This window comes from Bufo bufo, chromosome 6 (assembly GCF_905171765.1).
Source record: "Bufo bufo chromosome 6, aBufBuf1.1, whole genome shotgun sequence".
NCBI classification, from domain to species: Eukaryota; Metazoa; Chordata; class Amphibia; order Anura; family Bufonidae; genus Bufo; species Bufo bufo.
In genome coordinates, this window is record NC_053394.1 from 302,648,821 (window position 1) to 302,662,375 (window position 13,555).

The window sequence follows — 13,555 nt, forward strand, 5'->3', positions numbered from 1 at the left end:
CATTAAACGCTCTTGTGCCTCTGCCCATAATGGGGAATGAAGTGCGCAGGCGCGGCGAATCTCGTGAACGGCGCTGGCGCTGGATTTCTGAAGAACCTATGGCGGGGTGAAAGGGGAGGGGTTTGGGCACCGGCCACATGAACGCCGCCCCTGGGCACCTTCATAACCTAATTAACATATTGAATAAGTGTTTTTTTAGCGAAAATAAGCGACGGACAGCTATACGGTAAGTAGCATTCACATATGGGGACTATAATGCAGATCAGGGTGTTAGTGTTCTATAATGGTCAGTTTAGGTGAAAGACTCCCTTTAAATCTGACTTTCATTGTAGTCACACGGTTAATCTGGGGACGCACATGCGAAAATCCATTCGACTTGTCGCGCAAGTTTTTTAGAATACAGTCGAGTGGCGGAAAGCCGCACACGACTTGCATTGTGGTCTAGGATGGTAAAGTGATGAGCGAATGGCCACGCAAAATCCGTCAGGTCTGGATTTTTTGCAAGCGTCGCAGTTGCAGCATGTCACGTGTCACGATACGACATTGCGATCTTCATGACGCTTGACAGATGCTGCCATGTAGCCCCAGCCTTAGGCCTCGTTCACGTGAACGATACGGATTGTGTCAGGGTGCGTTCAATGAAAGTCGCACCATTTCACAAGCAAGTTCAGTCAGTTTTGTCTGCGATTGCGTTAAGTGGTTCAGTTTTTTTCTGCACGGGTGCAGTCAGTTTTGATGTGTTTTTCATGCGCGTGAAAAAAACCCCGAAAGATTTACAAACAACATAGCAACCCGTCAGTGAAAAACGCATAGCAGCGGACTGCATCTAGGTTACATCCGGATGCAATGCTTTTTTCACTGAAGCCCCATTCACTCTATGGGGCCAGGGCTGCGTACAGAATGCAGAATATAGAACATGCTGCGATTCTCACGCAACACAGAATTGATGTGTGGAAAAAACGCGCATGTACACAGACCCATTGAAATGAACAGGTCAGGATTCAGTGCGGGTGCTATGAGTTCACTTCACGCATTGCACCCGTGCGGAAAACTTGCTTTTGTGAAAGAGACCTTAAAGAAGCACCTCAGACATTAGTGGCATATCTCCAGAAGGGGACCCCCGAAGTGAACAGGGGGCAGCCGCTCATGTGCTGCCACCCTCCATTCATTTCTCCTAGCGATATGCCACCAGTGTCTGAGATCCCTCCTAGCGATATGCCACCAGTGTCTGAGATACCTCCTAGCGATATGCCAGCAGTGTCTGAGATACCTCCTAGCGATATGCCACCAGTGTCTGAGATACCTCCTAGCCATATGCCACTAGTGTCTGAGATACCTCCTAGCCATATGCCACCAGTGTCTGAGATCCCTCCTAGCGATATGTCACCAGTGTCTGCGATATCTCCTAGCGATATGCCACCAGTGTCTGAGATACTTCCTAGCGATATGCCACCAGTGTCTGAGATACCTCCTTGGGGTATGCCACCAGTGTCTGCGATATCTCCTAGCGATATGCCACCAGTGTCTGAGATACCTCCTAGCGATATGCCACCAGTGTCTGAGATACCTCCTAGTGATATGCCACCAGTGTTTGAGATGATAAAACCCCTTTAAAATCAGTAGGTGAAAACTAGTCATTTTGCAGGCAGATTTGTCATTTGAAAGCTGTTTTGCATGAGGTTCTTGGAAGAGTTTTTCTACTTCCCCATTGTCTCCAATGTAAAAACTATCCTCGAAATCCACTTTAAAGAAGTAACTTGCCACTACTAAGGCCTCATGCACACGACCGTTGTGTGCATCCGCGGCCGTTGTTCCGTTTTCCGTTTTTTTTTCACGGACCCATTGACTTTCAATGGGTTCGTGGAAAAATCGGAAAATGCACCGTTTTGCAGCCGCATCCGTGATCCGTGTTTCCTGTCCGTCAAAAAAATAAGACCTGTCCTATTTTTTTGACGGACAACGGTTCACGGACCCATTCAAGTCAATGGGTCCGTGAAAAAACACGGATGCACACAAGATTGCCATCCGCGTCCGTCATCCTTGTCCGTAGGCTACTTTCACACAGACGGATCCGCTGATCCGTCTGCATAAAAGCTTTTTAGATCTGATTTTTCACTTCGTAAAAACTCAGATCCGACAGTATATTCTAACACAGAGGTGTTCCCATGGTGATGGGGACCCTTCAGGTTAGAATATACTAAAAGAACTGTGTACATGACTGCCCCCTGCTGCCTGGCAGGTGCTGCCAGGCAGCAGGGGGCAGACCCCCCCTCCCCCCTGTATTTAACTTATTGGTGGCCAGTGCGGCCCCCCCTCCCTCCCCTGTATTTAACTCATTGGTGGCCAGTGCGGCCGGCCCCCCCTCCCTCCCTTGTATTTAACACATTGGTGGCCAGTGCAGCCGGCCCCCCCTCCCTCCCTCCCTTGTATTTAACACATTGGTGGCCAAGTTAAAATATACCATCGTATTGGAGAAAACTCAGATCCGATGGTATATTAATAGGGACTCCTGACTTTACATTGAAAGTCAATGGGGGACGGATCAGTTTGCAATTGCACCATATTGTGTCAACGTCAAACGGATCCGTCCCCATTGACTTGCATTGTAAGTCAGGACAGATCCGTTTGGCTCCGCACGACCAGGCGGACACCAAAACGACTTTTTTTTCATGTCCGTGGATCCTCCAAAAATCAAGGAAGACCCACGGACGAAAAAACGATCACGGAACAACGGAAATCCGTTTTGCGGACCGCAAAAAAAAACGTCCGTGTGCATGAGGCCTAAACCGTATATGAAAACAGCAGAGGAAAAAACACTACCACATGCAACACAGTGCAAAGCTGCCATCCTTTGATCGTGACTAAATACTGTCAGCAGTAGTGATGTCGCCAGCAATTTACTGCAGCAGTTAGGCTCGGGCTACACAGCGACACTGGTCTTGCAACAGCTGTCACAGCCAGGATTGCTGAGTAGTGGTGATCCTATAGAAATGAAAGGGATCACAGCGTCAGACTGCCGTGGCGATCTCATTCATTTCTATGGATCCTCACAACTCAGCAATCCTGGCTGCGACAGGTGTTGCACGAACAGTGTTGCTGTGTAGCCCTAGCCCTAAAGGGTTTGCCCACTTTTTACTATTGATGATCTATCCTGAGGATAGGTCTTCAATATCACATGCTGTTTGAAGAGAAAGCAGAGTTCGTATGAGCACTGCCTTCTCTGCTCTGTTTACCTACTTGCCGCAGCAATGATCAGTGTAATTACAGCTATGGCGTCCCTATTCACTTTTATGGGACGGCTATGTCCTATTCACTTGAACTGGAAGAAGCCATCCCATAGAATGGAAAGGGGATGCCATACTTGTAATCACACTGCTCACTGCGGCAAGCAGATAAACATCGCAGAAAAGGCAGCGCTCGCATGGAGCGCTGCCTTCTCTTCAAACAGCTGATCAGCAGGGGTGCTGGGAGTCGGAGCCCCGCCAATCTGATATTGATGACCTCTCCTGAGTATAGGTCATCAATAGTAAAAAGCGGACAACCCCTTTAAATGGTCCTGGGAAATAAAAGATTGCAGTGCCCTGACCAGTGCTGGGCAACACCTCTGATGGAAGCAACTATTATAGGATCAAATAATGTATTAAATTGGATCTTCCATGAAAATAAGTTGCCTTTTTATGTTATACCAGTGGTCTTTGCCCATCATCGCTCAGTCAGGTCCTCAGTTTTATCCTTCCAGCAGTGCAAGCCCGCCAGCATCTTCCTGCCATAATGCTACTCTGCCACTCCACGCTGGAAGTGACCTACTCCTGCTGGCCCTGCCTCTACTGGAGTCTGTAGGGCACGCACGCTCTCTCTTTCTCTCTGCAGCCAATGGCTGGCCACGCTGGTGTACCAATTACGAGAATGGGGGCCCCATACCTCCTGCAGGCCTCTTTCTTCTCCTCTAAAATGACCGGAGCGGCAGTTCACACATACGTTCAGCCGCTTCATTCATTTCTATGGGTGTTCTGGAGATAGCTGAGCTCTGTACTCTGCTACTCCCAGAACTCCTATATAAATGAACAGTACGTCCGGCTGCTTGGGTCATTTTAGGGTAGCAGCCGGAGGTACGGGGCCCCGTTCTTGTGATTGGTGGAGATCCCAGCGGTAGGACCCCCCTATGCTGTGTATAGGGGATAACTTGTACCTACAGAAATATCCCTTTAAGGCACCTTACTCTGTGGAGAGTGCCTGAGCATTAGGTTCTAGTCTGAAAGCGTACTGCAAAGGTGTGCTGTTTCTTGTTTGTTCATGTACCGACTTCTGTATGGTCTCTGGATTTCACCCTTTGCTCCCTATCCTAACCTCTGCTTGTTCCTCTTGCCAGGGGGCCAGTGAGGACCAGGGGGCCACTTAGATAACGCCCTTAGGAGTAGCCCCAAGACAAATCTGTTCAATAGACACAGCTGATCCACATCCGTTGCATAACATTTTAAAAGAGGTCGGCCCATGAACAACATGATAAGTAAGGTATGGCAATGCTGGCAGTCCAACACGAGAATGGGGATCCCTGAGCCCCCTGTTTGAATGAGGCAGTAGTGCATTTCTATGAATTTTATTCATCTCTATGGGACTAATGGAGATAGCTGAGAACAGTGGTCACACAGGTGCACTACCGCTCCATCCATACAGGGATTTTAGGGACCTATTTGAAGAAAACCTGTCGCATCTCCTGACATTTCTGTTTAGTAATGACTTACATTCCCCATGTAATAACAATTCTGGAGCATCTTTTCTTATGACCCTATATTGTGCCATTCCTCTCTTATTCCTACTAGAAGTTTATAAACAAATTGCCAGCAGTCTGCAATAAAGGTAGAACTGGGTCCGTTGAAAACTCGGAAAATACACCGTTGTTCATCCGCGTCCGTGATCCGTGTTTCCTGTCCGTCCAAAAAATTGGACCTGTCCTATTTTTTTGACGGACAACGGTTCACGGACCCATTCAAGTCAATGGGTCCGTGAAAATACACGGATGCACACAAGATTGTCATCCACGTCCGTGATCCGTGTCCGTTGGCTACTTTCGCACAGATGGATCCGCAGATCCGTCTGCATAGAGCTTTTTCAGATATGAGTTTTCACATCGTGAAAACTCAGAACCGACAGTATATTCTAACACAGAGGCATTCCCATGGTGATGGGGACGCTTCAAGTTAGAATATACTAAGAACTGTGTACATAACTGCCCCCTGCTGCCTGGCAGCACCCGATCTCTTACAGGGGGCTGTGATCCGCACAATTAACCCCTCAGGTGCCGCACCTGAGGTGTTAATTGTGCGTATCATAGCCCCCTGTAAGAGATCGGGTGCTGCCAGGCAGCAGGGGGAAGACCCCCCTCCCTCCCCTGTATTTAATTCATTGGTGGCCAGTGCGGCCCCCCCTCCCTCCCTCCCCTGTATTTAATTCATTGGTGGCCAGTGCCGCCCCCCCTCCCTCCCTCCCCTGTATTTAATTCATTGGTGGCCAGTGCGGCCTCCCCCCCTAATTAAAATCCCCCCCCCCATCATTGGTGGCAGCGGAGAGTTGCGATCGGAGTCCCAGTTTAATCGCTGGGGCTCCGATCGGTTACCATGGCAACCAGGACGCTACTGCAGTCCTGGCTGCCATGGTTACTTAGCAATTTTAGAAGCATTATACTTACCTGCGCTGTCTGTGACCGGCCGGGCGCTCCTCCTACTGGTAAGTGACAGGTCTGTGCGGCGCATTGCTTATAGCACAGACCTGTCATTTACCAGTAGGAGGAGCGCCTCCTTATAGCACAGACCTGTCCTCCTCCAGTAGCAACTCTCCGCTGCCACCAATGATGGGGGGGAGGGGAAAGGTGATTTTAATTAGGTGGGGGGGGGGGGGGGAGGCCGCACTGGCCACCAATGAAATTAACACAGGGGAGGGATGGAGGGGGGCCGCACTGGCCACCAATGAATTAAATACAGGGGAGGGAGGGGGGCCGCACTGGCCACCAATGTATTTAATACTGGGGAGGGAGGGGGGGGCGCACTGGCCACCAATGAATTTAAAACTGGGGAGGGAGGGGAGTCTGCCCCCTGCTGCCTGGCAGCACCTGATCTCTTACAGGGGGCTATGATACGCACAATTAACCCCTCAGGTGCGGCACCTGAGGGGTTAATTGTGCTGATCACAGCCCCCTGTAAGAGATCGGGTGCTGCCAGGCAGCAGGGGGCAGTCATGTACACAGTTCTTAGTATATTCTAACTTGAAGCGTCCCCATCACTATGGGAACGCCTCTGTTAGAATATACTGTCGGATCTGAGTTTTGATGATCTAACTCAAATCCGATGGTATATTCTAACATAGAGGCGTTCCCATGGTGATGGGGATGCTTCAAGTTAAAATATACCATCGGATTGGAGAAAACTCCGATCCGATGGTATATTAATAGGGACTCCTGACTTTACATTGAAAGTCAATGGGGGATGGATCCGTTTGCAATTGCACCATATTGTGTCAACGTCAAACGGATCCGTCCCCATTGGCTTGCATTGTAAGTCAGGACGGATCCGTTTGGCTCCGCACGGCCAGGCGGACACCAAAACGACTTTTTCCTTCATGTCTGGTGATCCTCCAAAAATCAAGGAAGGCACACGGAAACAAAAACGGAAACGGATCACGGAACAACAGAACCCCGTTTTGCGGACCGTGAAAAAATACTGTTGTGTGCATGAGGCCTTAAGCAAAGTAAAAGTCAGTTACCGGGTAAGATGAAAGTTCCTTGTGGTTGTGGATGTTCTTTGCTGGAGTCCACATGAAGGGCCGTGATCTCAGTGAGTTCCTGGGTCCCTCTAAACACATTTGTAAGATGTGACCCTTCTTCAGAGAAAGACACGGCCGCTTGCTGGCCCAAGCCTTTTAACCTGTAGCCGGCCTCCACTCCCCCTCTTCTGGGCTGGCAGTAAATGACCACCAAAACCCTTTAGGGTTCATAGCTCCAGACCAGAGGGTCATAGGGAGATGGTTCTGGGACCAACGGACCTGCCTGGGTTCCGGCTACAAGTAGAGTCCAAATCTGGTAACGTTATGTGGTTTCTATGGGGAGATATGGATATCTCCCTCCCCTGACCTCGTCCCATTAAACAAAGACCATGGGCACATACATCGTGGCCACCGGGACACAAATATGAATCAGGTTTGTGCCTGTGATGGCCAGTCGATTCATAATTCCTTATGAAATGTAGGTGCCAACATGTCTGCGAGGTCGCATTGATCCTGACAGGGCTGACACCTCCTGCTGGGGGTTTCCCTGCATAATAGCTTAGAAGAAAGAGCAACTCATAGTTCTGAGTCTGCCATATTGATGAGGGTGGTGCTCATCCGATGATTGACAGCCACTGATGTATATGCTTGTACTCGTCATAGATGATGGGGTGGCTGGAGGCGGGCAAGCACTGGACTCATGAATACACTGGCCTCGCATTATATTTCTATTACTGTCCAATAATCTGGCGCCTGCATGCATTCTGATGTACTGAGGTCTAGCAGCCAATCAGCTTCTAACTTTCATCTTTCCAGTACAAATTAGAACATGAAAGACGTGATCTGATTGGTTGCTCTGGGTGCTGCTCCTCGTATCCTAGTTGGAGGCCTGAGGCCTAGTATGTGCGGCTGTGAGGTGCTTTTATGCTCTTCAGTCACATGCATTGTTACACAGCTTGTATGTTACATCCGTGTCATGTCCATAATTAGAAATAGATCCATCCACATAAAACTCCACCTTGCAACTAAACTGTTTTAGTCTTTTAGTCACAAATTGTAGAGCAAGTGATGCACTTGCAATTCTCAGTCACTTTAATGTGTCAAGTGAGGCGTGAATGTCTACAGCCTAAATAGTGTCACCAGGAAACAGTCACACTGAGACACTTCATCTACACATCCGCCAGCCTCCACCTGCCCCTCCGGGCAACTTTCAATGGACAAACTAATATAACCAGCTCTGTGTACTTTATATTCAAGGCATGATGTAGGTGCCAGAGTAAACATAGAGAATGAGACATATCCAGTTGAACTGCCCTTGCCACATATAGTGCCAGCTCATTGGCACATAGAGTAGGAGCTCTGCTGCTGTCACAGCTGCTTGTTACATTAACTATGCCTATACAGGGCAAGCAGCACATATATAGCGGTACTCTGCTTGCAGGATATGCTTTCTGGGCACCAGGTGTGCCAATGCGCCAACTAGTGGTTCTGCTGATTATGGCAGGGCATATTCTAACCATGGTGGCATTGGTTACAGATAACATAGCATTATAAATCTCCACCTGCCACCGTCATTTTCAGTAACATTAACAACTTCAGAAGTCTCTGGCATGTCCAGAATGGAAATGGAACCAGCACAGTTTTTTTTTCTGCATATGCTTATACATAAACACATTCAACTAAAAGGGGTTGGCCACCTTTTTTTGGGGAGTGGGGAGTTGCAAATCCCCCTCCCCTTCTGGCAGAATGGCAAAGGGAAACATAAGTGCCTGCTTCCTCCTTCACTATCTGGCCTCTGCTGTCTCGCTCGGGTCCCCCGCTCTCATCATCTGCTTTGACACTGCTGCAACCAATCGCTGGCCTCAACAGTGACCTGAAACCCTTTTTATTTTGTGACCAATTGACATGACGCAAGGGGTGCAGGTCACAGCTGCGGCCAGTGATTGGCTGCAGCGGTGTCAAAGACAGTGTTTCTCAGTGAGGGACCTGAGCGAGGCAGCTGAGGCCGGGGGTGAAGGAGACAGGACCCGGGGCGCAGAACAGGTAAGTATGCTTTGCTTTACAGGTCTACCCAGGAGGGTTTGCCCAAAAAAACAACAGGTGGCCAACCAGAGAATTGTGGTCAGTTGATCACAAGGCAGCTGGCAGTATCCAGGCACAGACTGAATGGAGAGGGCACTGCTTACAGAAACAGCCAAGCAACATGTCTCGCTTGTTCACAATTTCTCGCTTTATTGCTTCATGACAGTTTCCTATTATCAAGATTATTGATGGTTTCCAGTTATCCTGCTTGTTGACAATTCGATCACACTTGTGATGTCTGTTGTACATGTACATCTGGAACGCTCCCTACATATACCCTAAACATGTCCATAGGTTTGCATTAGCCAGATGGGGGCCAAAAGCGTATCCTTCCAGCCTTCGTCCGGCCGCTAGGTATACAACAGTATACCACAATAGAAGTCAGTATGGATTAGCGTAGTAGACTCTACTATTCTACGATAACCACTTTAATAAAAATTCTAATTTTAACCATACAATACTTGACACTGAGAAGATATCTGATTAGCACAGTTCTGCTGAGTGAATGGGATCAATACACATTAAAAGCACAAAATGTAAGTTACTGAGTTTATTGCTTTGCAAAAGCTGGCTATAATAACACATAAATATACAGGGCTGTCTGATCTCTGCAGCAGGGCTAAAGACGAGGATGGACGCGAGGCTGCAAGAAGATAGAGGGAAGGAGGGGGCCACACTAACTCAAGAGACAGCAGTCTGGTTCCAGTCTGTAGAGAGGTAAGGCAGCTGTAATGGGACCAGATTATGGATGTTCCACAGACGCCACTTGCTTGTCACACACCTTTTCTGTAATAGAGAAGTGCAATGTCACATTTACATATAGCAATGTCTTCTAGGGGTTTGCACACTAAACACATTGATAGGATAAGCAGTAAATGTACCATTGATGGGGTACGACTGCTGAGACCACCACAGATGTAAAAAATAGGTCATATGGCTACACACAGATGATCACTTTCTATTTACATCTTTAATGTACGTTTAAAGGGGTTTTCCAGGACTTAGGACATGGCATCAATATCAGATCTGTAGGGGTCCAGCACCCCCACCGATCAGCTGCTTCAGGCAGCCACTGGTGCTGGAAGCAGACCCTTCTATACACTCTGTGATGGCTGGGGTACTGCAGCTCAGCTCCCAAAACTACACAGTGTAAGGAGCCTTTTGCTTTCCCTTCAGATACTGTACAGTTTACAGCGCCGTGGCTACCCGAAACAGCTTATTGGTGGTCGGATCCACACAAATCTGATATTGATGACCTATTCTAAGGATAGGTCATTAATATCTGTATTTAACAATGTTGTAATTGACAAGTTGTATAATACATACTGAATAAATTGAACAGGTAGGTAATATTCATAGCTCAGATCTATCCACTGTAGTGCTCTGCAAATGATGGCTCTTCAGTTGTTCCCAGCATGCCCTAACAGCCAGCAATTGGGAGTTGTAGTTGCACAGCTAGAGGACGATCTGATTGGTTGCTGTGGGCAGCCTTGACATTTCTAGATACATTTTTATGCAGTGTATTAACCTAAGCATAATCCCACCAACATCAAGGTCCACCCAACCCAACACTCTCTGCTCTGTGCGTGCCAGACCATTCATGCAGCCACCATCCAACCATTGCAGACCGTGTACATATCCTCAGCTGCCAGGCCATACATATAGCTTCCACCATGCCCCTCTTTTTGCAAGAGTTCTCCTCGCAGCGCCTACACATGAGCACCCCGTCCTAAGTTCATCAGCTCCCCTTGTGGCTGTTCTAGGAGAAGCAAGAGGAAGGTCTGGTGCATAGACACTCCTGGAGGTGAGGCTATTTTCTTTGCCCCTGTGGTCTAGTCTTTTTTCTATGGCTATGTGTATGTATGGCTTTAGTCCACAGCTGAGATATAGTCAAAAAGCTATCAGGGATGCCTCCATATGGATTATAGCATATTATAGATAACATATTGCATAGGCAGGGGTGTAACTGGTCTTCTGAAAACTGGAAACACAACTATAGATCTTGTGTATGGCCCGAAATGCAAGGTCCTGTTTCTGTCTATGGCTTAAAGGGAATCATAAAATGGCCTATTGTTTAAATCACGTTTTTATGTTAAACGTAATTTTAAAGAATTTTTGGTCGTTATTTTTTTCCATATCAACATCTATTTAAAAAAAATTATGCAGTTTTTATACTGGCCACTAAGCCTAATAATAGGCGCCACTTCTTGGTCTGCACGTATCACTTTACTGCAGTTACCTGCTTATCATTGCAGGCAGGATTAGAATGACATATATCACCTATATATAGATAACACATAATCAACCATTCACACTAGATGATATCAAAGCTTATCTACTCCCTCCTGACCTCTGCACAAGTCACAGAGCATGCCTAGAAAACTCTCCCAAATAAGTCAGTGAATTACCCTCCTGTCTATTGTGTCTATGGCCCATGGTGGCTCTAAATGTTGTTATCAGCAGGTCAGGCAAGGTGGCAGCCCCACTAATCATGTTCAGGAAACAGAATGAAAAATCTGCAATCCTAAAATCAAAAGATTAGAAAAATGTATGCGTCACTATCTAGTTTTAACTGCAGTACAGAAGATTGCACAATAACGTCCCAATTGAAAAAAAAAAAAACAGCATGACGCAACCTGGAACAGTCTGTGATGAGAAGAGAAAGTGATAACATTGACTCTGTTTTTCCTATTGCTGGAAGTCAGTGTTAGGGTCAAATGAAAAGTGACCTTACCATTATGTCACTCCCTGTCCCTGGCATCCAGAGACTGGAAAATACGATTAAGTAAGGTAAGTTACTATGGAAAGATCCTTAGATTTTCCATTTCAGCATGAAGGTGCGGACCTGTACATGTCCTGGATCTGTTTCTAAACATTGAGATGTATAAAAGCAGTAAAAAATTACTTCACCTCCTGATAATGTTTATAAAGTTTTATTTTTTATCATTTTTTTTGTGTTAGGACTGCGGTTTTATTTCTCGAAGTTGTGTCTTCTAGGGTGGGGTACCTGTCCATCTATTTTGCTTTTATTATTTTAACCTACGTAGACCAAAAATTCTGAGATGATTAATTTCTTACTAGATCTTTGTAGCGGTTTTTTATATTGCTCCAAAGACAGGGTGGTCAGAGATGGACTACAGTTAAGCTTAACGCTTTTGTACATTTGTGGACTCAGCTGTATTATTATTTTTTTATTCCAATTTTGCAAATATGGAGTTTGTCTTTATTCACATTGTGCGTTTTTTATTTTTTTGTTTTAAATACATGTTACTCCATTTAGAGAAATGAGTTGGGGGGGGGGGGGTGTGGGTGCGATTTGTCAACAGGTGTGAACTTATGTTATGTTTTGCTTTATGGCCGCATTGCCCTGACACCAACCTTTAAAACACTACAGGTGGTTTGATGGGGGAGGGATGATTTTGATCTTACCTCCCCACCCCCTACTTCATGTGGAGGTTGGGGTTATTGGCGGGACTTTAAATTTCCCTATTCCAAAATCAATTTGAGTTACGATTAAGGACATTGTGTCCGAAACGTGTAAACTACCGCATGGTGTAAGGATTTGTCTGTACATGGATTTATGTTACGTTAATAAAGAGGAAGATTTTACTGAAAAATACTACAGTGCCGGAAACTTTTTCTTTTTGCTGTTTCAAGGACTACCCGTTCATTCCGAGCACGCGGAGCATTTGTGAATAAGGTGAGCTGGAAGTGTACATTTTTGGATATATATATTAAGTTCTTTTTTCCGTGCTCTACCATTCGTCCTCCGTTTGTTTGTAAAGTGGGATTTTCTCTGTAACACCTTTTGAAACCTCAGACAATCCTTTCCACCTGCGAATCTGTTTGACAATGGCGTTTTCTGTTCTACCTGACCACAAGTCGAAGGCTGATTCAGTTTTCTCTATTGATGATGAAATCTCCCAAAGAGATTTGGAGTTAAAAAGTAAAATGTCGGACTGATGTCACAAGAGATTCGGTTATGGTGGGACCACACTACTCTTGTTAAATATATTGAGAAATCAATGATTCCACGGGGATTAAGGATTTAAAAAAACCCTGCCACTATTTTTTAGGACCTTTTTGTGACTAAATGTAATGACATTCTCTCACATTGTTCCACACAACTTATGTCACTAATCATTATAATTATTAAATATTTTATTTTCTTCAATGGTGATTACAAAAACTTTTCAACAGAGCCGGAAACAAAAAGATACCAAAAAAGGCTTATACACATATAAAAAACATATTACTATAGTTTCAACATCATTACAAACAATACCATTAAATCCATCTCTATAGACTCAAACCTAATACCTTTGAGCCTATCCATTCCCCCCCCTTCCCTTAGTTGCTGTCGCTGGTAGCCCGAACTCCATACCCCCCCCCCCCGTACCCGTCCTGATGGTCCGCCCATCAAACTGACATAGTCAGTCCATCTCGCCTCTACAAAACAGAAAAGAGTCACATGCCCAACCTTCTCCGCCTCTCAACCTCCTCATAGATCTTTATTTGGGACATAATCCGTCTCCACTCCTCAAATACCGGAGAAATGGGGGATCCCCATCTCTTAACTATCAAAGCCTTAGCAATCAGGCAGCCCTTCAGCCAGCTCAATTGATGTGTAGAAGAGTTAGGATTTTCTGGTATAAAGACACCCAGAATTACGGAGATCATATCCGGTGCACGTGATTGGGGAAAACACCCCTGCAAT

General features: G+C 46.2%; 1 protein-coding gene across 1 annotated transcript in view; it reads right to left on the reverse strand.

Annotated features, from left to right (window-relative positions):
* Nucleotides 1–9,373: 9,373 nt before the first annotated feature.
* PPP1R1B (protein phosphatase 1 regulatory inhibitor subunit 1B) overlaps nt 9,374–13,555 on the reverse strand; it is a 108,550-nt gene continuing 104,368 nt past the window's right edge. Inside the window, exon 7 of the mRNA XM_040438195.1 lies at nt 9,374–9,624. Coding sequence (XP_040294129.1) covers nt 9,581–9,624 — 44 coding nt within the window. The 3' untranslated portion in view covers nt 9,374–9,580. The remainder of the gene's footprint in view (nt 9,625–13,555) is intronic.